We start from the raw sequence: 27,357 nt of genomic DNA on the forward strand, positions 1-27,357 counted from the left end.
TTTTGGGGGAAGACAAGGAGGGGATTGAAGCTAAGTGGGAGGAAGAGTTGGGGGAGGTTACGGAGGATGGGCTGTGGTGTGAGGTGCTCTGGAGGGTAAATGCCTCAACCTCGTGCGCAAGGTTGGGGCTGATACAGTTGAAGGTGGTGTATAGGGCGTATTTCACATGTACCACACGCGGGCGAGGATGAGCCGACTCTTTGAGAGGGTGGATGATGTGTGTGAGCACTGTGGGAGGAGCCCTGCAAACATGTTTTGGGTCCTGCCCGAAACTGGAGTAGTATTGGAGGGAGGTTTTTAAGATTATCTCAGGGGTGGTGCACGTGAGGTTCGAACCAGGGCCCCTAGAAGCCATTTCCGGGCTGCATGCGGGTGCAGGGGCAGATGTTTTAGCCTTCGCCTTGCTGATTGCCCGAAGGTGGGTCCTGCTCGGATGGAGGTCAGCTTCTCCGCTCTGTGCCTCGGCTTGGCAAGGGGGACCTGTTAGAATTTCTGCCGCTCAAGAAGGTGAAGCTTGAGTTGAGGGGGAGGATGGAAGGGTTCTACAATTCATGGGCATTGTTTATCTTGCACTCTCAAGAATTGGATGCCATCGAACATTGGGGGGGGGGGGGGGGGGGCTATCAGGGGGGGTTGAATGTATTGTTTATTATTTACAATGTATGGGATGACCGTGGATTCTCTTTTGGTCTTTCTTGTTTTGTATTTGGGATGTAGGGGAGATGTTTGGATTTGTATGTTGGAGGGGTGCTGGTTGGGGATTGCTATTGTATTTGTTTTTGTTGGTTATCTTTTGTTGGTTGTATATTTGAAGAAAAAGTGGAAAATGAGGAGAATAAAAATATTTTTAAAAAAAATAGTGGAACCAATAACACCCACAAGCTGTCTCTGTTTTCGATTTTCTATTCTGGTTCCTCATCAAGGCCTACATTCTAACCCAGATTCTCATACATTTTAATGTTATTAGTAGTTGCTGATTTGAACATTGTCAAAAGGTTTTTGAAAGTTTCAAAAGCTAACTGGTTGTTCCGTTGTCTGCAAGAACCTTCCACTTCAATGCTACTTCTAAATTCTAAATCCTAAATCCTGTATTTGTTTGAACACAGTTTATAATTATCTAATTAAAATTCATTTGGAATTGGAATTGGAATTGCCACTGTCTTTGTGTTTCTGCTTTTGGTACAAAATATGTATGTTCCCTTACCCTTTGGCTCTCACCCCCTTCAATAAATAATTATTGGATGCTGGGAAGTGACAATAAATACTGAAGCATCAGACTTAATGTCCAGCCTCAGAAACACCAAGAAAATGATTGCCCTCTGATCCTCGCTACCATGTATTAACTCTAAAAATAATTACATTTAAAACAAAGTACAATATTGTATTTTTGCAACTGAAATCAGGAGGATTGTAAGTAATATTGCTGTTCATAGTTGTGGAATATTCTTTCAAATAATAAGTAACATAATTAACTAACAAATGGTATTCCCACAGATAGCTTTATCCATGCCATGAATTAAGTAAGGACGTACTTTATTGCTGAAGGTAGGTTTCAGTTCACCCTTGAGGTATCGCACAAGAATAACTGGCAGGACACACATCACTGCTGTTAGAAAAATGGTCAGCCATACATGTGGCTGGTTCAAGGCATTCCTTGCAGTACCTAGACAAAACAAAATAATGTGTCAACTTTAAAGTATGCCAACAAGTTACTTGGCTATTCATAATTTCCTGTATACTCTTATTAGCAACTTAGTAGTTTATGCAATCATTTTCGGCTTCTTCTGGCTTCATGGTCATACTCTGGGCGCGATTCTTATACATAGAATTTACAGTGCAGAAGGAGGCCATTCGGCCCATCGAGTCTGCACCGGCTCTTGGAAAGAGCACCCTACCCAAGCTCACACCTCCACCCTATCCCCATAACCCAGTAACCCAACCCAACACTAAGGGCAATTTTGGACACTAAGGGCAATTTTAGCATGACCAATCCACCTAACCTGCACATCTTTGGACTGTGGGAGGAAACCGGAGCACCCGGAGGAAACCCACGCACACACGGGGAGGACATGCAGACTCCGCACAGACAGTGACCCAAGCCGGAATCGAACCTGGGACCGTGGAGCTGTGAAGCAATTGTGCTATCCACTATGCTACCGTGCTGCCCAAATTCTCTGGCAAAATTTCCATGTGCTGTTGTGAGTGAGAATTGCGAGAATCAACAGTTTCCCGGCGCTCGGCCCAGCGAGGCCGGAAACACTATTCAACCTAAATTGGTCCACTTATCGAGGCCTCACGGGCTTCTCGCCCCGAATGCCGGCTTTCCAGCTGATTCGCCGAGACCGCGTTCACCAGCCCCCCACTAAAAACTTTGAGCACTTGCTCAGCCAACCCCAGCCAGTTCGCAACAATAGCGCCGAGGAGACCGGCCCCGAGATTCGGGGATGCTGATGTGGGGAGGCTCCTGGATGCAGTGGAGGCCTGGAGTGATGCCCTGTCCCCCGAGGGTCGCAGAGGGTGAGCCACAAGGCAGCCAATGCGGCCTGGGACGAAGTAGGCAGCTGGCTGCCTCCATGTCTGATGTGAATCCTAGGGAAACAACTAGATGTAATGGTAGAGCTAGGAGGGCAAAGCACATTGAGGGGCACCGGGGGAGGGGGGACAGGGTAGGTAGGGGGTGAGGGGTGGGTGGGGATGAAGGGGGGGCTGCACCATCAGGAGAGTGGGGGTATATATTGAACAATAAACACCCTTGTGCACAACCAGTAGGAAGTCCTGTCACTTTCTTCTGCAATGTATTGCCACGTGCAGGTGATGGGTATGAGCGAGCACTCAGCAGACAGGCGGGGGTCAGATTATGACATTGATTGAGGAGCACTAGCGCCCAGCTCTCTGCAGGTTATCATCACCCTCCTACCCTCGACAGTAACCTGCGGACAGTGCCGACACAGTCCCAGCACCTTGGTGTAATGTGACATATACCCTGGAAGGGTGGGAAATGGGGGTGGCGGGTGGGTAAGAATGTGACAATGGACCAGGCCACGTCCTGAAGTGTTGGGTGCTCTGAGATACAGACGAACCAACACGGTTGCGATTGGTACAACGCAGTTTTATTCCTTTAAACTATTTATATAACAAACTTGGTACTCAGCAGGTGGTGACTGTGTGAGTGTCTGGCTTTGAGGTCCTTGCCCTGTGCCGTCTCCTGATGGACTGCCCAGGAAGTGTCGTGTTTCTTGTTTTGTACTGTGTATGCTCTTGTCTGTGATTGGCTGTCGTGTTATGTGTGCTAATTGGTCCGTTGCTCTGTCTATCATTATGTATGTGTGTATGTGCTGCGATGTTCACTTGAATATCATGACACGTCCTAGGTGAGTCGGGCCAGTATTAGGGCCTCCCTGGCCCTCCGGGCTTGCTGGGCTCTCACCGCCACCACCTGTCCTGCAACCTCCGGCTGGGCCTCAGGTTACTACCCGGCCTCGTCCTTCAACTCCTGCTGATCCGGCGCCTCATCATCATCCTCGTCCCTGTCCCCTCCTCCTACTCCTCCACCTCCGAGGTGGCCACATGTTCCTAGTCACCTCGCTGCTGTGCGAGGCTGTGAAGGACAAAGCAGACCACAACAAGGCGGGCGACCCTCCGGGCGGTGCACTCCAATGCACCGCCAGAGCGGTCGAGGCATCAGAACCACAAGTTGAGGAGTCCGATGCACCACTCAATGACAGTCCGGGTTGCTGCATGGGCCTTGTTGTACCAGGTCTCTTACTTCAATCACCAGCCTCTATACTGGTGTCATGAGCCAGGTCCTCCTTATCCCTTATCCCCCAAGAGCCAGCCGTCCATCCTGGGGTGCTCCTTGAAGAAAGTAGGGATGACTTACTGCCCCAGGATGTAGCTGTTGTGCACACTCCCTGGGAAGCAGGCACACAAGTGCATTATCTGCAACCGGTGGTCGCACACGAGCTGTATGTTGAGGGAGTGGTACCCCTTTCGGTTAACATAGGGCACCCCAAGATGGTTCAATAAGCACAGGGCAACGTGCGTGGCATCTATGATTCCCTGGATTAAGGTCATCCTGGCGATGACGGAGAAACCTGCTGCCCGGCATCCTGTTGGGCCTGGTCCATGTCACAAACAATGTAGTCTTCCGCACGGACATACAGGGCATTCGTGACCTGCCAGATGCACCTGTGGGTTGAGGCCTGCAAGATACCACACAGAACCCCACTCGAGCCCTGGAATGATCCCATGTCATAAAAGTTCAGTGCTGTAGTGACCTTGATGGGCACTGGGAGCAGGTGTACACCTCCTCCTCCACGTGGTGCCAGGTCCGCAAGGATATGGCACAGGTGTCACACCTTCTTGTTGAGGCGGAGCCTCCTGCGTCACGCGCTGTTCATCATTTGTTCGAATGACCAGCGGCGCCTGTACACCCTGGGCTGTCCGGGAATTCCCCTCAGGGTGCCTCCCTGGCCTGATGGGCGGCGGGGAACTCAGGGTGTGGGGCAGTGACCCTCCGCGGGGGTGGGCTACTGCCTTAAACATCTGCAAATGCTGCTACTGTCTTCTCCGGCGTCTGGCCGCATCGTGTAACACCAGCATCACGAGGGCAACTTCTGTGTCCAACATTCCTGCCATAGCGCTCAATATCTGTAAGGCATTGGGAGACCAGTGTTGGACCAACAAACAGCAGCGCTTCCACCTAGGACCCTCCATTCCCCCATCGATTCCCCGCCCCCACCAACCTACTCGGAATGCCCTCCCCACATACCCCGGGCCGCAGCGGGCCCCCTCACTGAGCCCCAGAGCCTGTACCCTGGACACCTGCTAGCAACACCACCCGGACTGGCTGGCTCCCTCCCTGTGGCACTCACCCACCCTCCGGCTGTGGACATGTCGCTGGAGCTGTGCCCCATCTCCTGTGTGTTAGGATGTTGGCTGCTGCGTGTGTGGTGTTGCCTCCCGCACTGTTCAGGTATACTGTCCAGGCATCACGGTCTGTTTGGGATGCCAGACCATGACTCCCACGTGCTACATGGCCCGCCCAACCACAGAAATACACTTGGGTTGTGTGAAGTGCTCATTTAACAATGACTGCCAATTCCCGATTGGCAATAGTCTTCAGCTGCACGGCCAGAGGCCTTAGCAGCCGGTGGGGGTTATGGGTGACCCGGGGGCAGACCAGGCAAAGGTCGCCCCCGGAATGGGTACACATGGTCCAGGGACTGGCATGGAGGTGCAGCGAGCAGTTGCCTCCCGGTTGCCCACTCACTCTCCCATGGTGGCCCACCACTGCAGAGGGTTACCCCACCCCCAGCCAAGAGTTTTCTGTCCCCTACCAAGCACAGAGGGAGCAAGCCCAGCGCCCCGGGCTCCTTGCCTGTGAGCAGAGATGGCTACTCACCTCCTCAGCTCCCAACAGAAGCCCTTCCGCCAGGTTCACGTTTTTAAAAAGGAGTACTAATCGACGCCAGCCTGAGCACTTGCAGGTGAATGAGAGGAGGCCATTGGATGACAGGCGGCTCTTGTCAATTGTATGGAAATGAGGCTTAAGTGGTGATAATTGGTTTCTCGCCACGCTACGGCGAGATTCCGAATTCGCCTACGGGAGCAGGCCAGTTGCATCGCAAACTAGCACAGTGGTTAGCACTGTTGTTTCACAGATCCAGGGTCCCAGGTTCGATTCCCAGCTTAGGTCACTGTCTGTGTGGAGTCTGCATGCTCTCCATCTGTCTGTGTGAGTTTCCTCCGGGTGCTCCGGTTTCCTCCCACAAGTCCCAAAAGATGTGCTGTTAGGTAATTTGGACATTCTGAATTCTCCCTGTGTGTACTCGAACAGGCGCTGGAGCTTTTCACAGTAACTTCATTGCAGTGTTAATGTAAGCCTACTTACAATAAAGATTATTATTATTAATTTGCCGCCTGGTGCGGTTCCCGTTTTTGGCCTCTCCCGCTATTCACTGACTTTGTTATCCTTGAGCCCGACTGTAAGCAGGCCGGAAGATCGCGCCCTCTTTCTTCTGCTGCTTCTTTGTCTCTACCCAGTGTTCCTTGTCTGATGAGGACTGCTGCTGTGTCACTTCCAAATGCAGGAGAGATGGTGGAACATAAGACATAGGAACTGAAGTAAGGCCATTCGGCCCATCGAGTCCACTCCACCATTCAATCATGACTGATTTCAACTCCATTTACCCACTCTCTCTCCATAGCCCTTAATTCCTCGAGAAATCAAGAATTTATCAACTTCTGTCTTAAAGACACTCAACGTCCCGGCCTCCACCGCCCTCTGTGGCAATGAATTCCACAGACCCACCACTCTCTGGCTGAAGAAATTTCTCCTCATCTCTGTTCTAAAGTGACTCCCTTTTATTCTAAGACTGTGCCCCCGGGTCCTAGTCCCCCCTGCTAATGGAAACATCTTCCCTACGTCCACCCTATCTAAGCCATTCATTATCTTGTAAGTTTCTATTAGATCTCCCCTCAACCTCCTAAACTCCAATGAATATAATCCCAGGATCCTCAGACGTTCATCGTATGTTAGGCCTACCATTCCTGGGATCATCCGTGTGAATCTCCACTGGACCCGCTCCAGTGCCAGTATGTCCTTCCTGAGGTGTGGGGCCCAACATTTCTCACTGTATTCTAAATGGGGCCTAACTACTGCATTATAAAGCTTCAGAAGTACATCCCTGCTTTTATATTCCAAGCCTCTTGAGATAAATGACAACATTGCATTTGCTTTCTTAATTACGGACTCAACCTGCAAGTTTACCTTTAGAGAATTCTGGACTAGAACTCCCAAGTCCCTTTGCACTTCAGCATTATGAATTTTGTCACCGTTTAGAAAATAGTCCACGCCTTTATTCTTTTTTTCAAAGTGCAAGACCTCGCACTTGCCCACGTTGAATTTCATCAGCCATTTCTTGGACCAGTCTCCTAAACTGTTTAAATCTTTCTGCAGCCTCCCCACCTCCTCAATACTACCTGCCCCTCCACCCATCTTTGTATCATCGGCAAACTTAGCCAGAATGCCCCCAGTCCTGTCATCTAGATCGTTAATATATAAAGAGAACAGCTGTGGCCCCAACACTGAACCCTGCGGGACACCACTCGTCACCCGTTGCCATTCCGAAAAAGAACCTTTTATCCCAACTCTCTGTCTTCTGCCTGACAGCCAATCGTCAATCCATGTTAGTACCTTGCCTCGAATACCATGGGCCCTTATTTTACTCAGCAGTCTCCTGTGAGGCACCTTATCAAAGGCCTTTTGGAAGTCAAGATAGATAACATCCATTGGCTCTCCTTGGTCTAACCTATTTGTTATCTCTTCAAAGAACTCTAACAGGTTTGTCAGGCACGACCTCCCCTTACTAAATCCATGCTGACTTGTCCTAATCTGACCCTGCACTTCCAAGAATTTAGAAATCTCATCCTTAACGATGGATTCTACACACATGGATTCTGCACACTCTTCTAATGTGGAGACACGCTGTGCATGTTAGATCCCTCCAATTGAAGGACTGCTTCAGCAGCCTAATAATGTGCTCAAAAATCAAACTTGCTTTGGTTACACCTGTGTGTCATCAATCAGAAATTCCTTAGCAGTCAACATGCCACATTCCTGTGAATTCAACACTTGGAGGAATAGTTGAGTGTCACAGGATAGAAGCATTGTGACAGCAAGCTGAATAATGGGAATGGCAGCCTCGTGGTTATATTATTTGATTGGTAATACAGAGGCCTAGATTAATAATCCAGAGACATAAATATAAATCCCATCATATCTCACTAGAACCACAGTGTAGTCAAAGAAAATAAATTTGTTGTCTTTGGCTAGTCGTCTTCTTCTTCGGCGCTCATAGAACATAGAACATGCAGTGCAGAAGGAAGCCATTCAGCCCATCGACCCACTTGAGCCCTCACTTCCACCCTATCCCCCTAACCCAATAACCACTCCGAACCTTTTTGGACACTAAAGGCAATTTAGCATGGCCAATCCATCTAACCTGCATGTCTTTGGACTGTGAGAGAAAACCGGAGCACCCGGAGGAAACCGACGCAGACACAGGGAAAACGTGCAGACTCCGCACAGACAGTGACCCAGCAGGGAATCGAACCTGGGACCCTGTGAAACCACAGTGCTAACCACTATGCTGCTGTGCTGCCCCCACTCTGCTAAGGTGCTGCCCGCTAACAAGCATGATTGTCCACCTAAGAAACTCTGTGTTACTGGTCATGAGTTCTATGGGTTCTTGCATGGCTGATGAGCCATTCCGTAGGGTAGGGACTCACTTGAGATGCCTGGGGTGCAGGTTGCTCAGGATTTGGGGGGGGGGGCTCCTTAGGTACAACATTTCCAGTTTGGTGGGGAGGGTGAAAGCTGCTCTGGCAAGGTGGGATGGTCTCCCTCTGTCACTGGCGGATCGGGTACAGGTGGATAAAATGAATGTGTTGCCGCGATTTCTGTTTATTTTCCAATGCCTGCTGATTTTCCTGCCAAAGGCATTTTTCAGAGAGATTGAAGAAATTATTATTTGGTTCATATTAAGAAGGTTAACACCAGGTTAAAGTCCAACAGGTTTGTTTTGAATCACTAGCTTTCGGAGCACTGCTCCTTCCTCAGGTGAATGAAGAGGTGGGCTCCAGAAACATATATATAGACAAAGTCAAAGATGCAAGACGATACTTTGAATGCGGGTCTTTGCAGGTAATTAAGTCTACAGGTCCAGACTGAGCAACTGGATAGAGAGATAATCCCAGGTTAAAGAAATGTGAATTGTCTCAAGCCAGGACAGTTGGTAGGATTTTGCAAGCCTAGGCCAAGCTAGTGATTCAAAACAAACCTGTTGGACTTTAGCCTGGTGTTGTAAGACTTCTTACTGTGCCCACCCCAGTCCAACGCCGGCATTTCCACATCCTGGTTCATATGGGGAGGGAAGGTGGCTAGAGTTAGAAAGGTGCTGCTACAGATGGGAAGGCAGGTAGGGGGTTCGGGTCTTCCTAACCTGATGTATTATTACTGGGCGGCGAATGTGGAGAAGATGCGGAGCTGGGTCAGAGGGGTTGATTCCCAGTGGGTCAGAATGGAGGAGAGTTTGTGTAGGGGGTTGGGATTGAAGGCGCTAGCAACAGCGCCACTCCCGATGGCCCCGGGGAAATACTCGGGGAGTCCGGTAAAAATAGCTTCATTGAGAATTTGGAGGCAGTTTCGCCAACAATTCGGGTTGTGGGAAGGGTCAAGGGAAATGCCGATTTGAGGGAACCACAGATTTGAGCCAAGGAAGTGGGACGGAGATTTTCGGAGATGGGAGGAGAAGGGGATTAAGACACTAAAAGATTTGTTTCTTGGGGGTCGGTTTGCAGGATGGAAGGAGCTGGGAGCAAAGTATGGGCTGGAGCAGGGGGAAAATGTTTAGATACATGCAGGTTCAAGATTTTGCCAGGAAGGAGATACAGAGCTTCCCGGTGGAGCCGGGTGGAGAAGTGGGTAGTGTCGGCGGTTTACGGAGCTATTTTGGAAGAGGAGAAGGCATCGCTGGAAGGGATCAAGGCAAAGTGGGAGGAAGAGTTGGGAGAGGGTATGGAGGAGGGGTTCTGGTGTGAGGTGCTCCGGAGAATGAATCCTCGTGTGTGAGGTTGGGGCTGATACAGCTGAAGGTGGCATATAGAGCACACCTCACAAGGGCAAGGATGAGCCGGCTCTTTGAGGGGGTAGAAGATGTGTGTGAACGTTGGGGGGGGGGAACACAATCACGTTCATATATTTTGGTCCTGTCCAAAGCTGGAGGATTACTGGAAGGAGGTTTTTAGGGTAATCTCTAAAGTGGTGCACGTGAAACTGGACCTGGGCCCTCAGGAGGCCATATTCGGGGTGTCGGACCAGCCGGGTTGGAAACGGGTGCGGACACAGATGTTGTAGCCTTCGCCTCGTTGATCGCCCGAAGGCGGATCTTGTTGGGATGGAGATCAACCTCTCCACCTTGTGCCGTGGCTTGGCAGGGGGACCTGCTGGAATTCTTAACTCTTGAGAAGGTTAAGTTTGAACTGAGGGGAAGAATGGAGGGGTTCTACAATTCATGGGCGTTATTCATTATGCACTTTCAAGAATAGGATAACATCGAACATTAGGGGGGGGCAGGGGACTGTATGTGTTAATGATGACTACGGGTGATTCTTGATTCCTTTTTGTTATTTGTTTATGTTAACACGTGGGCTGCTGTTTGGTGGTTTGGTGGGAGGATGGGATTGTTGTTGTTGATATGGGGATTGACATTGTATTCATTGCTGCTCATTGTTTATTGTTGGTGGGTGTAAATTTGGGAGAAAATGTGAAAAAGGAGGAGAATAAAAATATTTTTTTTAAATGTTGCATTTCTTGAGGTAAGCCCTTAAGGGTATGTGTTTAAAGCACTTCCTTTGTTCTGCTTTTGTTTGGAAACCTTCCTTGAGTTCAGTAAAAAGTCTTACAACACCAGGTTAAAGTCCAACAGGTTTGTTTTGAATCACTAGCTCTTGGTGCACTGCTCCTTCCTCAGGTGAAGGAGCAGTGCTCCGAAAGCTAGTGATTCGAAACAAACATGTTGGACTTTAACCTGGTGTTGTAAGACTTCTTAACGTGCTCACCCCAGTCCAACACCGGCATCTCCAAATCATTCCTTTAGTTGGGCAAAGAAGATTTGCTTTGGTATTCGGGACTCTGACATCCTAACCACGTGGCCGGCCCAGCGGAGTTGATTACGGATGATTATGGCCGTGATGCTGGTGCTCTTGGCTCTTTCAAGGACACTGATGCTAGTACCCGTATTCTCCCAGTTAATGCGGAGAACCGGTCTCAGTCAGCAGTGATGGTACCTCTTCAGGGGCCTGAGCTGGCGTCTGTACGTGGTCTACGTTTCTGAGCCATATAGAAGAGTTGGGAGGATGACCACCTTGTACATGAGAATCTTGGTGTCGCGGTCATCAAAGACTTGCTTCCGTAGGCACCCGAAGGAGGCGCTCACGGATTGGATGTTGGATCTCTGTCAGTCTTAGAGAAGTGGCTCCCTCGGTATAGTCAACTTGATTGCTTACAGGCAGAAGAGAAGTTGGAGAAGAATGCAACAGCGGAGCTTAGCTCACCAGGAATTCTCAAGAGCAAAGGTCAGCATGGTTCTCTCTGCACGCTCAGGATGAACCCGAGAGCTGTCGCCCTTGGTGCATCAGTAGACCAGAGCCTACAGACGCTGCTTGACATTCCTGCAGATGGCCAAGAACCAGTGCCAACAAAGACTACGCATATCCAGAGAACTGGTTGGTTACATATGCCACCTGCTGCAGGATTTAGCATCAAGAGGACTTGGAGGGCATCCACTGCCAGTATCCATGAAAGTGACCAGGGCGCTCAGTTTTTATGCTGGTGGCTCCTTACAAGGCTCCACAAGTGACCTCTATGGGATTTCGCAGGCCTCCACACACAAGTGCATCCAGGAGGTCACAGATGCCATCTTTGCAAGGGCACACAACTCTGTGCATTTCAACTGCGATCAGGCAAGCCAGGAAGCAAGAGCGTTAAGATTTGTGCAAGTCTCTGGGTTTCCATAGGTGCAGAGTGCCATTGACTGCTCCCAGATCTCACTGGCAACAAGCAGTCAACAATGTCAACCGCATGGGCTTCCACTGGTTGAATGTTTAGCTGTCTCCGACCATGCGAAATGCATCTTGCAGGTCTGCACACGTCTCCCAGGGAGTGTTCTCAACTCCTATATTCTCATCTGCTCTCAGATCCCTGACATCTTCCAAGGTCCACAGAGGCCACAGGGTTGGCTCCTCGAGGAAAAGGGCTACTCACTGAGGATGTGGCTGATGACGCCCGTGTGGAGGCCTCGGAAGGTAGCAGAGAGAACGTACAATGAGGCTTATGCTCCAATTCGCACTTTGGTGGAGCAAACTATTGGGATGTTGAAAATGAGATTCCAAAGCCTGGACAGTCTGCTGGAGCCTTGCAATATAGTCCACAGAGGATGTCACACATCGTTGCTGCCTGCTGTGCCCTCACACGACTTGGTGCTGCAACAAGGGAGGAACTGCCTGAGGAGGAGATGTAGGTGCTACACATCCTCTTCAATGAAGAGGATGTTGACAGCGATGAGGGTGAGGAGGTCCTCGAAGGTGAGGATTATGGCCAAGAGGCCACTGCGATGTCCAGGTGAGGCAGGCATGCTCGGAGTGCCTTTGTAGCCACTAGAGTCATGGAGGATGGTGACGACATGCAGTGAAGACATTCCATACATCCTCAATTTGCATCTCTGAGTGTTTGACTGCCGCCTGGCTGGTGGCAATGCATTTACCCTCTGTGATAAGTTCCTTTCATGGAGATGCAGTGGATGGCCATAGGCCCGACATTCCAGGAGGCTGACGATGGCATGCAGTGGGGATACTCATAAATTCTGATAAAACTTATGTAAATGTTGTTATGTTCTGTGTTATGACCGTGGTAAAGATCAACACAGATCATCCAGTTCTTTGACTAGTAGGATAATTTATGAACAAGACAAACACGTGGAAAGATAACTAATGAACTATAATACAAACGGTAACTAATAATTGAATTCAGTGAATTCTCCTGGAACTACTTCTAGTGCGACTGTCCTCTAGTACGACTCACTACCAACTGCTGAATCACTCGAGTAATAGGAGTGATCTCTATCGTCACCTGCTGGACGGAGGTTGTACCAATAATTATTTACATTGATAGATAACTATATACATTGATATGCAAATTCATATCACCACATCCCCCTCCCTTTGGAAATGTTAACATTTACAAATGTAACTGCTTTACAAAACATGATATGCATTATGACTTTAAACATGTACGTGCACAGATCACTACAAGTTCAGTCTTTCAGGTTTACAATGTAATCTGGTTGATCTCCTAAGCAACGGTTGAATATCGTTATTTATCATTGGTGGTCCTACTAGTTCTGTATTTATTGCTGCGGATCTTTCTCTGATCACTGGCTTTGAAGGATGGTCTATATCCTCTTCAAGTATTTGGGGATTACATACCAACTCTTCTGTTAGACTCAAAATGAAGGGATGTTGAACTTTCAACGGTGCTCTTCGGTTTCTTCGCAAGACTCAGTCAACCTCAGTGATGATAAGAAACATATGTGGACCAGTCTGCTTCAGTACCTTTGCCAGCCTTGACCATCCATTTCCATTGGCATCCTCCAGTTTAACTATATCACCTGGATGCAGTGGCTGGAGCTTCCTTGCGGATCTATGGTAGAACCCTTTCTGCTTCCTTTTCTGAAGAAGCAGTTTCCACTGCAGTCCACGATCCACAGGGTGAGTTGCAATGGAAGGCAGGGTTGTTCATAACTGTCTATTCATTAACAGCTGTGCTATTGACAGCCCATTGATAAGTGGTGCCGAATGATAGCTCAAAAGTGCCAGATACATGTCTTGTTGGCTGTCTGGCTTTTTTTAGCAGCTATTTAACAATGTGCTCGCCCTTTTCTGCCTTCCCTTTTGACTGAGGATATAAAGGACTTGACGTAATGTGCTTAACGTCATAATGATGGGCCAACTCAGTCCATCCCAGACCATCCTTAGATGCATCGGTTGAAATTTTGGACTTTTTCGCAGGGTCAAAAAATGCTAGAACTGGTGCAGTAGTCAATGAGATACGCAATACTTGCCACTCCTTCTCATGCCTGGGAGACCATTGGAACACTGCGTCCATTTTTATCGTATCTCTGAGATGAAGTTTTAGATGCCAGGTTGGGAATAAATTTGCCAACAAAGTTGATCATCCCTCATATCTGTAAGATGTCATTTTTATCAGTGGGACTTGGCATCGTCAAAATAGCCTTTATCTTCTCTTTATCTGGCTGCACACCTTGTGCAGAGAGCAAGAAGGTGATGCTGTCAACCCCAATTTGACATTCTGCTTTACAAAGCTTCAGGCCATTTGTCTTTATCCTTTGTAAGACCCTGAGAAGCCATCTGTCATGCTTGTCGCATGTGGATCCCCAGATTATTATGTCATCCACATAGACTCGGATGCCTGGTAACCTTCAACGATGAGCTCCATGGCATGATGGAAAATTTCTGAGGCAGAAATTATGCCAATGGCATCCTCGGGAAACAATAGCACCCAAAGGATGTGTTAAGCGTGCACAGTTTCATGTTCGCTTTGTTCAGCTTGAGCTGCCAGAAACCTTGTGATGCATCCAATTTGCTGAAACATGTCGCTCCAGTTATTTCCTCCCTCTTCGGAATCGGGTAGTGCTCTCCCTTGATGTTAAGGTTCAGGTCTTTGGTGTCCATGCATATCCGTAGGTCATTATTCCACCTTTTGACGCACACCATAGAGTTAACCCAGTCCGCAGGTTCCTCTATGCGTCTGATGACTCCTAGGGCTGTCAATCTGTCTAACACGGCCTTCAATTTGTCCTTCAGTGGAGCAGGTACACGTTTCGGTGCATGTACAACTGGCTTCACATTCTCCTTCAATTGGAAGCGGTACATGAAAGGCAGAGTGCCAAAACCTTGAAATATCTCGAAAAGTCCTTTATGATGGATGCATGTTGGTAGTGTGCCATGCTTTCTGCACTGTAAACCCACTTAACGAGTCCAAGTGCTTCACACGCTTCCACTCCTATGAGCGATTTGTGTTCTGTCTCCATTATGGAAAATGTAATCATACAGGTTCTGTGTTTGACAGTTACTGCAAGCTCACATGCTCCTAATGTTGTGATCTGATGACTATTATAGTCCTTCAGTAGTACTGATCGCTGGACCACTATAGTCCTTCAGTAGTACTGATCGCTGGATCATTATAGTCCTTGAGTAGTACTGATCGCTGAACCATTTTCGGTTTAATTTATAGCCCTTTTAATGCTGACAAAGTGATAAGATTGGCCCTAGCTGTGTGTGGGAGAATGAGTGGTGGTATCGCTTGAGCTGGCATTGAGTGAGATCCCTGTGAATATGTGATGGGTTTGTGAGTGTGTGAGGTCAGACTGATGAGAAGAGTGGAATAGAGGAATCTGGTGGAATAGAGGAATCATTCATCCTCTTTTGGCACTGGATGATTGCTCTCTTTTGGAGGGCATTGGTGCTATCCATCACTCCCACTGCCTCCCATGCTGGCTTCATGTCCTTACTTGGTGGTATTCACCTAGAGTGGGGAGTAGAGGACATCACGACGGGCTTCCATTGCTTCTAACAGGCGCTCAAGGGAGGCATCACTGAATTTAGAAGCAGCGTGCTTCTTGGCTTTGGCAACCATCAGTTCACTGTGGCTTCCTATTCCTTGAGGTGCTAGCTCTGTACAGGGGTGCCCTATAAATATGGTGCCAGAATTACTAAATCTCTTGGCAGGATGGGTGAATCAGTGGTCGTCATGCTAGTGATCCAACCTAAAACCTGTGTCTGCTCATTTTTTGAACTAAGTGCTGTGCAATAAAGTGGGCAAACCCACCACTGGCAGCAGCATGCCAAACGCCACTTTCCTCAGCTGAAATTGGACATTGCCAATTTCTGGGACGATTCTGCTCATGAACTTTGTCTCTGTGGCTCACTGAAAGAGGCTGGTATTGCCCATTGTATACCACAAAAACATTTTTTGTAATAAGTCTTATTAATCACATTTATAGCTGTCTTTATGTGAATTTTTGAGGATAATTTTGTTTTACTGTCTAATCTTTGTCACACGTGTTCAGCTGTTTTCTAAAAGTAAGGCATTCAAGGTTCTTATGAATTCTCGTGCTTCAGTGCAGTGTTTTCTAGGGTGCCTGAAGGATCTGGGGGTCATATGCCCTGTTCGATTTGCGGAATGGGCCATGCCTGTGGTGCTGGTGATGAAGCCTGATGAAAGTGTCCCGCTCTGCAGTGATTTCAAGCTCACCATGAACAGGGCTTCATGTTTGGACTGGCACCCAATGGCCCAGGTCGAGGGTTTGTATGCTAAATTGGCTGGGGGGTGCTCCTTCACGAAGCTGGACATGAGCCATGCTTACTTGCAGGTACAGCTCACCCCGGATCAATACGCATCGCAGATTGTTTGAGTACACCCACCTCCCATTTCAGATTTTGTCCACCTCGGCAATTTTTCAGTGCATGATTGCGAATATCTTACAGAGCCTACTGACGGTGGCCATCTATATGGATGACGTGCTTATTACAAAACCTTCAGAGAAAGAACATATGGTGAGCCTACAGGAAGTGCTTCGGCGTCTTTCACTTGTGGGAACGAGGCTGAAGTGCAGTAAGTGTGTTTTCCGTGCTAGAGCGGTAACTTACCTCGGTTACAGCGTTGACAAGGATGGTCTGGTCCTGGTGGAGGATAAGGTTCGCGCTATAAAGGTGCCCGGACTCCAAAGAACTCCGCTGAACTACGGTCGTTTTGGGGCCTGATCAACTACTATGAGAAGATCATTGCCAACCTGGCCACTCAGCTAGCTCTGTTCCGTGTGGTGTGAGGATGTCCAGGAGTGGTGCTGGAGCGCTTCTCAAGACAATGTGTTTTTTGCCATTAAAAAGCACTTCCACTGATCGGCCGCAAACAAGATGGCCCCTGCTTAGAGTTGGTTTAGGGCTGATTTAGTACAGGGCTAAATTGCTGGCTTTTATAGCAGGCCAAGGCAGGGCAGCAGCATGGTTTAATTCCCATACCAGCCTCCCCGAACAGGCGCCGGAATGTGGCGACTAGGGGCTTTTCACAGTAACTTCATTTGAAGCCTATTTGTGACAATAAGTGATTTTCATTTCATTTTCATTTCATTTTGCCCTTTCTACCCAGTTAATGGATGATTTTTATGCAAAACGTGAGATGTAAGTGGAGGGCGTTGGTTTCTCCCCCTGAGTGGAATGTCGGTGGGGTATCACACCCGGCAAAAGTTGGTAAAAGCCCTAGCCCAGGAGTAGGAGGACACGCGTAGCGCACCAAATGGAGAAAATGGTGGAGGGGGAAGGGACATCGTCGTCTTCCCAAAAACAAGCATCGTTCAGCGGAGTTCTTTGGGGGTCATGCCACCTTTATAGCGTGAACCTTATCCTCCACCAGCTGCAGACCATCTTTGTGAAGCAGTTGATGGACTTTATCAAGGGAGAGTTTCGGCATGAGTGGGGCAAAGGTTCCATTCGGGTTTGACTATAAGTCGAGGGGGGTTGCAATCCTGATTAGTAAAAAGGTGGCATTTGTGGTGGCCAGTCAGGTGTGGGACCCGGGGTGGGGGGGGGGGGGGGGGGAGGTTTGTGATGGTGAGTGGGGACCTGGTGAGGACGTTGGTTGTTTTAATGAATGTATATGCGCCCAATTGGGACAACGCAGATTTTGTTGAGAAGATGTTAGCGTCCACCTCAGACTGGAATTCACATCAGCTGATCAAGGGGGGCAATTTGAATGTATGGACCCTAGGATGGATAGTTCCAGCCCCAAGTCAATGGCCAAGTCGGGGATGGCAAAGGGGCTGGGGATATTTATGGATCAGATGGGGGGTGGACCCATTGAGGTTTAGGTATCCAGGAGAGAAGGAGTACTCCTTCTTCTCCCATGTAAATCGAGTATACTCCCAATGATTTTGTGGTGGGGAAGTCGGTGCTGTCGGGGGTTGTGGGGATGGAATATGCAGGAATAGTGATTTCAGACCACACGCAGCATTAAATGGATGTGAGGTTCGAGACAGGCTGGGAGCAGGCACCAGCGTGGAGGTTTCATTCAGCGGTCCTGGCAGATAAAAAGTTATGATAGTAGGTGGCCTTGGTGATTAATAACTGTGTGGTGCTTTATCAGAACATGGAAATTCCCTCCTCCACATTCTTGGAGGCATTGAAGGTGGTGGTCCAGAGGGGGGTTATTTCTTATCAGGCCCAAAGGGACAAAGGTGAGAGGGAGGAGAGGCAGGGGTTAGTGAATGCTATTGTAGAGGTGGATCGGCGGCACTCGGTGGCCCCGACGAGAATCATAGAATCTTTACAATGTAGAAGGAGGCTATTTGGTCCATCTGCCCCGACCCTCCGAAAGAGCAGCCTACCCAGGTCTACTCCCCTGCCCACCCCACCCTATTCATGTAACTTAATCTGCACATCCCTGGACATTACGAGGCAATTTAGCATGGCCAATCCATCTAACACGCACATCTTTGGACTAGGGAGCTTGTTGGCTGAACAAAATAAATTGCAGGGACAGTTTGACCTAGTGACAACAGGGAAGGCAGTAGGTCAGCTTCACCGTGTGATGTGAAAATGAAATGAAAATGAAAATGAAAATCGCTTATTGTCGCAAGTAGGCTTCAAATGAAGTTACTGTGAAAAGCCCCTAGTCGCCACATTCTGGCGCCTGTTCGGGGATGTGGGTTCAGTATGAGTATCGGGAGAAAGCTAGTCAGCTGCTGGCTCATCAATTGAGGCAGCAGGCAGCTACACGGGAGATTGCGCAGGTGAGGAAGGCAGGGGGTGGGTTGATGACGACTCTGGAAAAAATCTCGGCAAAAATCAATGTACAGGTTTGAGCCCCGGGGGGGACGTGGAGATGGGGCATTTTGTAGATGGGCTGGTGTTTCTGGAGGTGGACAATAGAAAGAGACAGGGATTGGGCTTGCAAGAAATAATGGGAGTGCATGGTTGACACAATCGGAAAAGGCACCGGGGCCGGAGACTTTCCGGTAGAATTTTACAACCAGTGTTGGGCAGAGTTGAAGCCCCATCTCCTGGATATGTAGACATAGAATTTACAGTGCAGGAGGAGGCCATTCGGCCCATCGAGTCTGCACCGGCCTTTGGAAAGAGCACCCCACTTAAGCCCACACCTCCGCCCCATACCCGTAACCCTGCAACCCCACCCAATCTCTTTGGACACTAAAGGCAATTTAGCATGGCCAATCCACCTAACCTGACATCTTTGGACTGTGGGAGGAAACCGGAGCTCCGGGAGGAAACCCACGCAGACACGAGGAGAACGTGCAGACTCCGCACAGACAGTGACCCAAGCCTGGAATCGAACTTGGGACCCTGGAGCTGTGAAGCGATAGTGCTAACCACTGTGCTACCGTGCCACCCCCTAATGTACAATGAGTTATTGGCACAAGCTTCTATTTCTTTGATCCCAAAGAAGGATAAGGATCCAACAGAGTGTGGGTCTTATAGGCCCATCTCCCTGTTGAATACAGATGTGTTGGCAACAGTGTTGGTGAGTCAGTTGGGAGTCTGTGTGAGGACTCGGAGGACCAGATGGGATTTGTTAAGAGGAGTAGTTGTGGTAATGACCCTGTCAAGGGGTAGAGCACCAGAGGTTATCATATCAATGGATGCAGAGTAGGCCTTTGACCGGGTAGAATGGAGGAACTTGTTTGAGATCCTGAGGAGGTCTGGGTTTGGACCAACATTTATTTAATGTGTGAAATTGCTGTATGCATCCCCCATGGTGAGTGTGAGAACGAACGTAACGAATTTGGGGTATTTTAAACTGTACAGATGTACATGGCTGGGATGCCCGCTGTCCCCATGGTTGTTTGCTTTGGCTATTGAGCCCTTGGCCATTGCACTGCTGGTTTCAAGAGAGTGGAAGGGCATTGTAAGGGGAGATAGGGAGCATAGGGTGTCACTGTCGGCTGATGATATATTGCCAAACGTTTCAAACCCGCTGAAGTGCATGGGGAAAGTAATGGACCTACTAGGGAAATTTGGTACTTTTTCTGGGTATAAACTGAATGTGGCACAAAGTGAAGTATTTATGGTGAATGCCCAGGGGAGGAGTGCGAATCTGGGAGCCCTGCCATTCAAGCTGACCAAGATAGGGGGTGCGATTCTCCGACCCCCCCACCGGGTCGGAGAATCGCCGGGGGCTGGCGTGAATCCCGCCCCCGCCGTGCCCTGAATTCTCCACCACCAGAGATTCGGCGGGGGCGGGAATCGCGCCGCACCGGTCGGCGGGCCCACCCCTGGCGATTCTCCGGCCCGCGATGGGCCAAAGTCCCGCCGCTGTCAATCCTCGCCCGCCGGCGTGGATTAAACCTCCTTTTGAATGGCGGGACAAGGCGGCGCGGGCAGGCTCCAGGGTCCTGGGGGGAGGGGGCGCGGGCGATCTGGCCCCGGGGGATGCCCCCATGGTGGCCTGGCCCGCGATCGGGGCCCACCGATCCGCGGGCGGGGCTGTGCCGTGGGGGCACTCTTTTTCTTCCGCCTTCACCATGGTCTTCACTATGGTGGAGGCGGAAGAGACCCTCTCCCCTGCGCATGTGCGGGGATGCCGTGAGCGGCCGCTGACGCTCCCGCGCATGTGTCGCCCGGCGAAGACCTTTCGGCGCCGTCTGGCGTGGCGCGAAAGGCCTTTCCCGCCAGCCGGCGGAGCGGAAACCACTCCGGTGCGGGCCTAGCCCCTCAAGGTGTGGGCTTGGCCCCTCCGCACCTTTGGGGCGGCCCGACGCCGTAGTGGTTCCCGCCACTCCAATACGCCGGAACCCCCCGCCCCGCCGGGTAGGGGCGAATCCCGCCCAAGGTTTCGGTATCTGGGCCACAATGCATAAATGGAACCTGGCCAGTCTGGTAGAAGGCGCCAAAGGGGATCTGAAGAGGTGGGATGCCTTGCTGCTGTCCCTGGCAGAGAGGGTACAGATGGTGAAGATGAACGTTTTGCCGAGACTTTTGTTTGTTTTTAAGTCCTTTCCAATATTCCTTCCTGAGGCTTTATTCCAAAGGGTGGATAAATTAGTTTCGGAATTTGTTTTGGCAGGCAAACATGGAGAAGGTGAGACGCTGGTGGGGGGAAGTGGGGTCAGAATGGGTGCAGGTGGAGGACGCTTCATGTTGAGCTTGAGGGTCCTGGTGACAGTCCTGCTCCTGTTTTCGCTGGGTAGGCACACTAGCAGTCCCGCCATTGTGTCATCTCTCAAAATATGGAATCAGTTGAGCGGCACTTTGGTCTAGGGAGTATGTCAGTACTGGCCCCAATATGTGGGAACAACAGGTTTATACTAGGCAAGATGGATGCGATATATAGGAGTTGGCACATGGAAGGGTTAGAGCAGCTTAGAGGCCTGTTCGTAGGGGGGAGGTTTCCGAGATTAGAGGAATTGCAGAAGTTTGAGTTGCCAAGGGGAAACAAATTAGATTTTTTTCAGTTCTGGGATTTTGCATGTAAGAAGCTGCCCTCATTCCCTCAGCTGCCAAAGCATATGCTGTTGGATAAGTTGCTAACTCACAATCAGCTGGGAGAGGGGGGGTTTGGTGACATTTACCGGTGGTTTGTGGAGATGGAGAAGGCTCCAATAGACGAGATAAGGTAGAATTAAGCTTTGTACCGGGGGTGGGGGGCCTGGAGTGAAATTATGCACCGGATAAATTCGACCTCATCCTGTTCTAGGATGAGCCTCATACAGTTTAAGGTGGTATGAGTGGATTTTTCCTGGAGGTGGAGGATGTATACGAGAGATGTGGGACTGGCGAATTACGCTCACATGTTTTAGGCATTCACAAAGTTGGTGGGTTTCTGGATAGTGGTTTTTGAGACTCTGTCAGAAATAGAGGGTGATGTGGAGATGCGGGCGTTGGACTGAGGTGAGCACAGTAAGAAGTCTTACAACACCAGGTTAAAGTCCAACAGGTTTGTTTCAAACACAAGCATTCGGAGCACTGCTCCTTCCTCAGATGAAATAGAGGGGTTGAGGATATCGCCGTACCCTTTTGTGGCGATATTTGGTGTTTCGGACTTGCCGGAGCAGCTGGAGGGGTGGGGGGGGGTCGATGTCGTGGCCTTCGCCTCTCTGATTGCCTGCAGGCGAATCTTACTGAGTTGGAGGTCGGCAGTGCCACCAGGGATCGATGCGTGGCTTGGGGATTTGTATGAATTTTTAAAATTGCAGAAGATCAAGTTCGCACTCAAGGGGTCGGGAAGGGGTTCTATGAAAGATGAAGGCCCCTTCTGCCTTTATTTAAGGATCTATTTGTCGCCAGCAGATGATGGGGGTGGGGGGGGGGGGGGGGTTGGGGGGGGAAGGGTGTGTAGGGGTAGCTTAAGGGATAAAAAAGGGAAAATTGACAAACTGTTTGAAAGGTGTTTATATTTGGTTGCTGTTCGTGTATATTATTGATTGTGTAAAAAAAGAAGCATCTATCTTCAAAGCAGTTTCTTAAGCATTACGATCTGGCGAGGCCCAAATTTTAACATGTGATGCTTCCCCCTATGGCATCGGGACGGTGGTGGCACATCAATGGGACGACAGCATGGAACGCCCCAATGCATTAGCTTCAAGGACCCTGGTGGACATGGAGCGTTGTCACGCGCAGATAGAGAAGGAGGTCTTAGCTGTGATTTTTGGAATAAGGAAGTTCCATCAATACGTTTATGGGCGACGTATTTTTATTATGACGGGCCACGAGCCGCTGCACGGCCTCTTCAGGGAGGATATAGGCATCAAGTCAGTAGCATTGGCTAGGATCCAGCATTGGGTGTTCCTGCTCGCTGCGTATGAATATTCTTTCCAGCACCATCCGGGTGCGAAGATTGTCCATACTGATGCCCTCAGCCGCCCGCCATTTCCTGTGAGCAATCAGTGGCGGATGAGGTGATTGCGACACTCAACCTCATGGGCACCTTGCTGGTGATGGCTGCTTGGGTGTGTACACAGCGGGGCCCAGAATTGTCGAAGCTAAGCCTCAAGGTGTTGAGCGGCGGGAAAAAGGAGGCCTTTCTGGTGACCCTTGAGTCTTTTGCCCAGAAGGTCTCTGAATTCACTTTGGAGGATGGAGTTCTATTGTGGGGAGTCTGTGTGGTCATCTCCCACAGGATCAGGTTGTCCTGCTACATGACCTGCAGTGGCCATCCGGGAATGTCGAAAATAAAAATGTTGACCCGCAGTTATGTCTGGTGGCCCAGTATCTATCGAGACATCAAGAGAGTTGTGCAAAGCTGCTCAGCGTGCCAGGAACTTCAGAAACTCCCACCAAAGGCCTCCCTTCACCCTTGGGAATGTCCGGGATGTCCATGGGTTTGCCTCCAGGGGAATCTTGCAGGACCGTTCATAGGGTCCACGTTACCTCTGATTGTGGACGCCAACTCGAAGTGGCTGGAAGTATGCAAGATACCTCCAAAACATCAAGGCCCATGATTGAAAAGCTCTGGGATACCTTTGCACCTTTTGGACCCCGGGGGGCCTAGTGATGGATAATGGGACGCCGTTCACGAACGAGGAATTTGCCATGTGCATGCGGCGGAACACCACTCAGGATATTTGAACTGCTCCATATCATTCCTCATCCAATGGACTAGCTGAAAGATCACTTCAGACCTTCAAAAGGGGCTTGAAAAAGCAATTAGTTATCATATGATGCCACAGTGATGACAGGAAATGTCCCTGTGGAGCTCTAATGGGCCAAAGGCTCAGGACTCAACTGAGTCTGACTTTTCCTAATTTCAGCAACAAAGTAGAGCGGCAACAGGACATGCAAAAGAGGCAACATGGCCTGAGGGTGCCGGAGCGGACGTTTCACGCCAGGACAGGCATTTCACACCGGGGATGTCATCTATGCTCGCAATTTTGTTGATGGAGCATGGTGCCTCCCGTGTGTGTTACTGGAACGTATGGGCCCAGTTTCATATAAAGTCCAGGTTCAGCGAAGGATCCAGAGAAAACACTTGGACTGCCTGATGAAGTGTGAGCCCGCCCTCACGACACCCGACCGGCAGTGATAACGCCTTCGCCCCACCAGAAACCACCTCTCGCTTTGGGGGCTCAGCTGTCTGGGTAGCCACGGCCTGTCCAACAAGAGGAGCATGATTCTGGATCTGAGATGGACGCAGAAGAGTCTGTGCAGGTGGACGATGGCATGTCTGGAACCGGCGATAACTCTTTGGTAGTCAGCCAGGAAATGGTGATTGGCTAATAGATACAGTACACCGGACCCAGGGCCGCCACAGGCAAAAATGCAGCTGGAGGCGAAGCGGTGCAAAGAAATCTACTATTGGCGGCTGAAGGGCAACTTCTGAACTTTTGTGGCGGGGTGTCATAACTCGGAGAGATAGGCTGCTTTGTGCAGGCTTCAGTAAATTATATAGATAAATCTATGTTCGTTCACCACCAGCCTACTATGAGGTCATTAAATTATTCTTTGAAAGGACATGGACATCACTGGCTAGGACAACATTTGTTACCCATTCATAATTGCTCTCAAACTGACTAACGTGTTTGGCTATTTCAGAGGGTAATTAAGAATCAATCATATTGCTGTGGGTCTGAAGTTGCATATTGGCCAGACCAGGTGAGGTTGGCAGATTTCCTTATCCAAAGGACATTAGTGAACTAGATGGGTTTTTAATAACAGCCAATGATAGTCTCATGGTCGCTATTATGGAGACTAACTTTCAATTCCAGGTATTATTAATTTAATTTAAATTCCACCAGCTCTTGTAATGGATTTGAACCCATGTGCCCAGCGCATAACCTGGGCCTCCGGGTTACTAATCCAGGGATATTACGTAGCATGATGCCAACGTCACCCCTCCACTTTCCATAAACTAAAAGTCATTCAAAAATCTGCTTTTCACATCCTAAATGACACCAAATTTTGTTCAGCCTCTATGCTTGCTGATTTATGTCAACTCCCAGTTAAGCAATACCTTCATTTTAAAATTCTCTTCCTTGTTTTCAAATCATTCCATGGCCCCACCCACCCCAATCCTCCAATCTTACAGCCCCATTAAATCTCTGTGGTCTCTTGAGCATTTCCAATTTTAATAGCTCCATGCCTTCAGCTTACAAGGCTACAGCAAAAATGGATACACTTGCTGTATCGATTCAGATGGTATTTTGTAAATTTGATCATTTAACTCCCTCCATCCTCTAACTCAGTGTAAGGGGCTCACTATTTTCTCTGCTAGTTATTTCCTCTATATATTACCTTATTTGCATCCAGTGTTTAGATGAAATATTACAAATGAGTATCATAGTCAAATGAAATTTTAAAAATAGGTAAAAGAGTATCATTTTTCGCCAATATCATAATGTTGCAAGATACTTTTAGCAAGAAATCGATAATAACTGCATTAAAAGTACATACCTATAAAGGGAAATGATGTTGGAAACATCAGATACATGCCATTGCTATACATCGTAAACGTTATTGCAAAGTAGACAGCAAGACTTCCCCAGATAAAAAAATGGTTGATAGCTGTCCAATATGTTGTATCCAATGCAATCTGTTGGCAAGAAGCAAGATTTGTGAAGTCAAAATTTTATATTTATTATTCATCAGTAAATATACATTTTAGTCTTTTGAAGGATTATGTGTAATTTTCAGCAATACTTGGACCATAACTTCCTCAGAGTGGCAATCAGTGACAGATTGCCACTCTGTATCGATTTACCCATGCTTAACTTTTTAAATGCCTGTCTCAGCTGACCTTCCTGACACAGGCTGGGTGAGACTCAGGCAGGGAAGTGTTTGTTATTTGTTTGTTATCTACAGCACAGAAGGAAGCCATTTGTCCCATCATATCTGCACCGGCTCCCAAAAGAGCAACCTAGCTAGTCCCATTCCCCAGCCCTATCTCTGTACCCTCTAAATTCAAACTGATTTGTATAGGTGTACCATCACTTCCTTGCTATTATACTCTATGCCTTTATTTATAAACCCTAGCCTTCTTAACAACATTTACATTGTGTACCTTGTGTTGCCCTTTTATGTATTTTCTTTTCATGTAATAAATTATCTGTTTGAACTGCATGCTGAAAATTACTTTTCACTGTACCACATGTGACAATAAACTAAACAAACAAATAAACAAACAACTGTTTCAACTTGCCTGGCCACCTTAAGGGAATTATACACTTGAACCCCGAGGTATCTTTTCTCCTGTTGTCATGTGAGAGTACCTTTAAGAAATAGGTGTTTATCAGTGATGTCAGAGTGTGGGTGGAACTGGGCTGTCTGTCAGCTTTTTACTTTCGTTTTAGGCTGTTTGCTGCAGGGTGTGTTTTAGTTTCGTTTTCAGTGCTGGAGCTGAAGCCAGACAGAGCAGGTGTACTGTTGATTTCTCTGCCATGAAAAGACTATCTCTTGATCATTTGGTGAATTCAGAATTATAAATGTTCTCAGTAGTGAATGTAAACCTAATGTGCTTCTGCTAAAAGGTGTTTATTTTGTCTTCTGGATGTTGTTTGGGAAGTTATTAAGGATTACTTAGTGTTGTATTCTTTGGGGGTTATATTTGAATTGATGGTTGCTAAGATGTTCACTGTATGTTTTAAAAAGGTTAACTTGAGTTTATAGAATAAACACTGTTTTGCTTGAAAAATACTTTTCCATTTCTGCTGTACCACACCTGCAGAGTGGGCCGTGTGCTCCCCATACCACAATCTATTAAAAGTTGCAGGTCAGGTGAACTCCATGATACACTTTGAGGTTCTCTAAAACCTGGCCCATAACACTGTACTCCCCTCAAAGTTTGTCCCCAGTTCTGGCAGAGAAGTGTAAAAGGAGTGGAGCAAAGGAGGCTATGCCTCCTTTTTTATGGCACTAGCTTCTGTAAAGCAGCTGAGTTCAAATGTCTCATTGAAAATAACAGGCCAAAGAGAAGATAAGTGCCTCTACAAATTGTGAACGGGTTGTCATAGAGGTATAGAGTCGTACAGCGCAGAAAAGGCTCATCAAGTCTGCATTGACAATAACTACCCCTAATATTGCACTAATCCCACTTACCAGCACTTATCCCATATCTTTGAATGTGATGGTGTTTCAAGTGCTCATCCAAGTGCTTTTTAAAACGTTGTAAAGTTTCCAACCTCCACTACCTTCTGAGGCAGTGCACTCCAGGGGCGAAATTCTCCGGAAACGGCGCGATGTCCGCCGACTGGCGCCCAAAGCGGTGCCAATCAGATGGGCACCGCGCCGCCCCAAAGGTGCGGAATGCTCCGCATCTTTGGGGGCCGAGCCCCAACATTGAGGGGCTAGGCCGACGCCGGAGGAATTTTCTCCCCGCCAGCTGGCGGAAACGGCCTTTGTTGCCCCGCCAGCTGGCGTGGAAATGACATCTCCGGGCGGCGCATGCGCGGGAGCGTCAGCGGCCGCTGACAGTTTCCCACGCATGCGCAGTGGAGGGAGTCCCTTCCACCTCCGCCATGGTGGAGACCGTGGCGGAGGCGGAAGGGTAAGAGTGCCCCCACGGCACATGCCCGCCCGCGGATCGGTGGGCCCCGATCGCGGGCCAGGCCACCGTGGGGGCACCCCCCGGGGTCAGATCGCCGGACCCCGGAGCCCGCCCACGCCGCCTTGTCCCGCCGGTAAGGTAGGTGATTTAATTTACGCCGGCGGGACAGGCAATTTATCGGCGGGACTTCGGCCCATCCGGGCCGGAGAATCGAGCAGGGGGGCCCG

General features: G+C 49.0%; 1 protein-coding gene across 1 annotated transcript in view; it reads right to left on the reverse strand.

The window, feature by feature from the left end:
• Positions 1 to 27,357, reverse strand: part of atp8b5b (ATPase phospholipid transporting 8B5b) — a 502,620-nt gene that overhangs the window by 12,203 nt on the left and 463,060 nt on the right. Inside the window, exons 26-27 of the mRNA XM_072497094.1 lie at positions 25,042 to 25,180; positions 1,533 to 1,663 (exon numbers count right to left, since the gene is read on the reverse strand). Coding sequence (XP_072353195.1) covers positions 1,533 to 1,663; positions 25,042 to 25,180 — 270 coding nt within the window. The remainder of the gene's footprint in view (positions 1 to 1,532; positions 1,664 to 25,041; positions 25,181 to 27,357) is intronic.

Source organism: Scyliorhinus torazame, chromosome 3, assembly GCF_047496885.1.
Source record: "Scyliorhinus torazame isolate Kashiwa2021f chromosome 3, sScyTor2.1, whole genome shotgun sequence".
In the NCBI taxonomy this organism is placed as follows: Eukaryota; Metazoa; Chordata; class Chondrichthyes; order Carcharhiniformes; family Scyliorhinidae; genus Scyliorhinus; species Scyliorhinus torazame.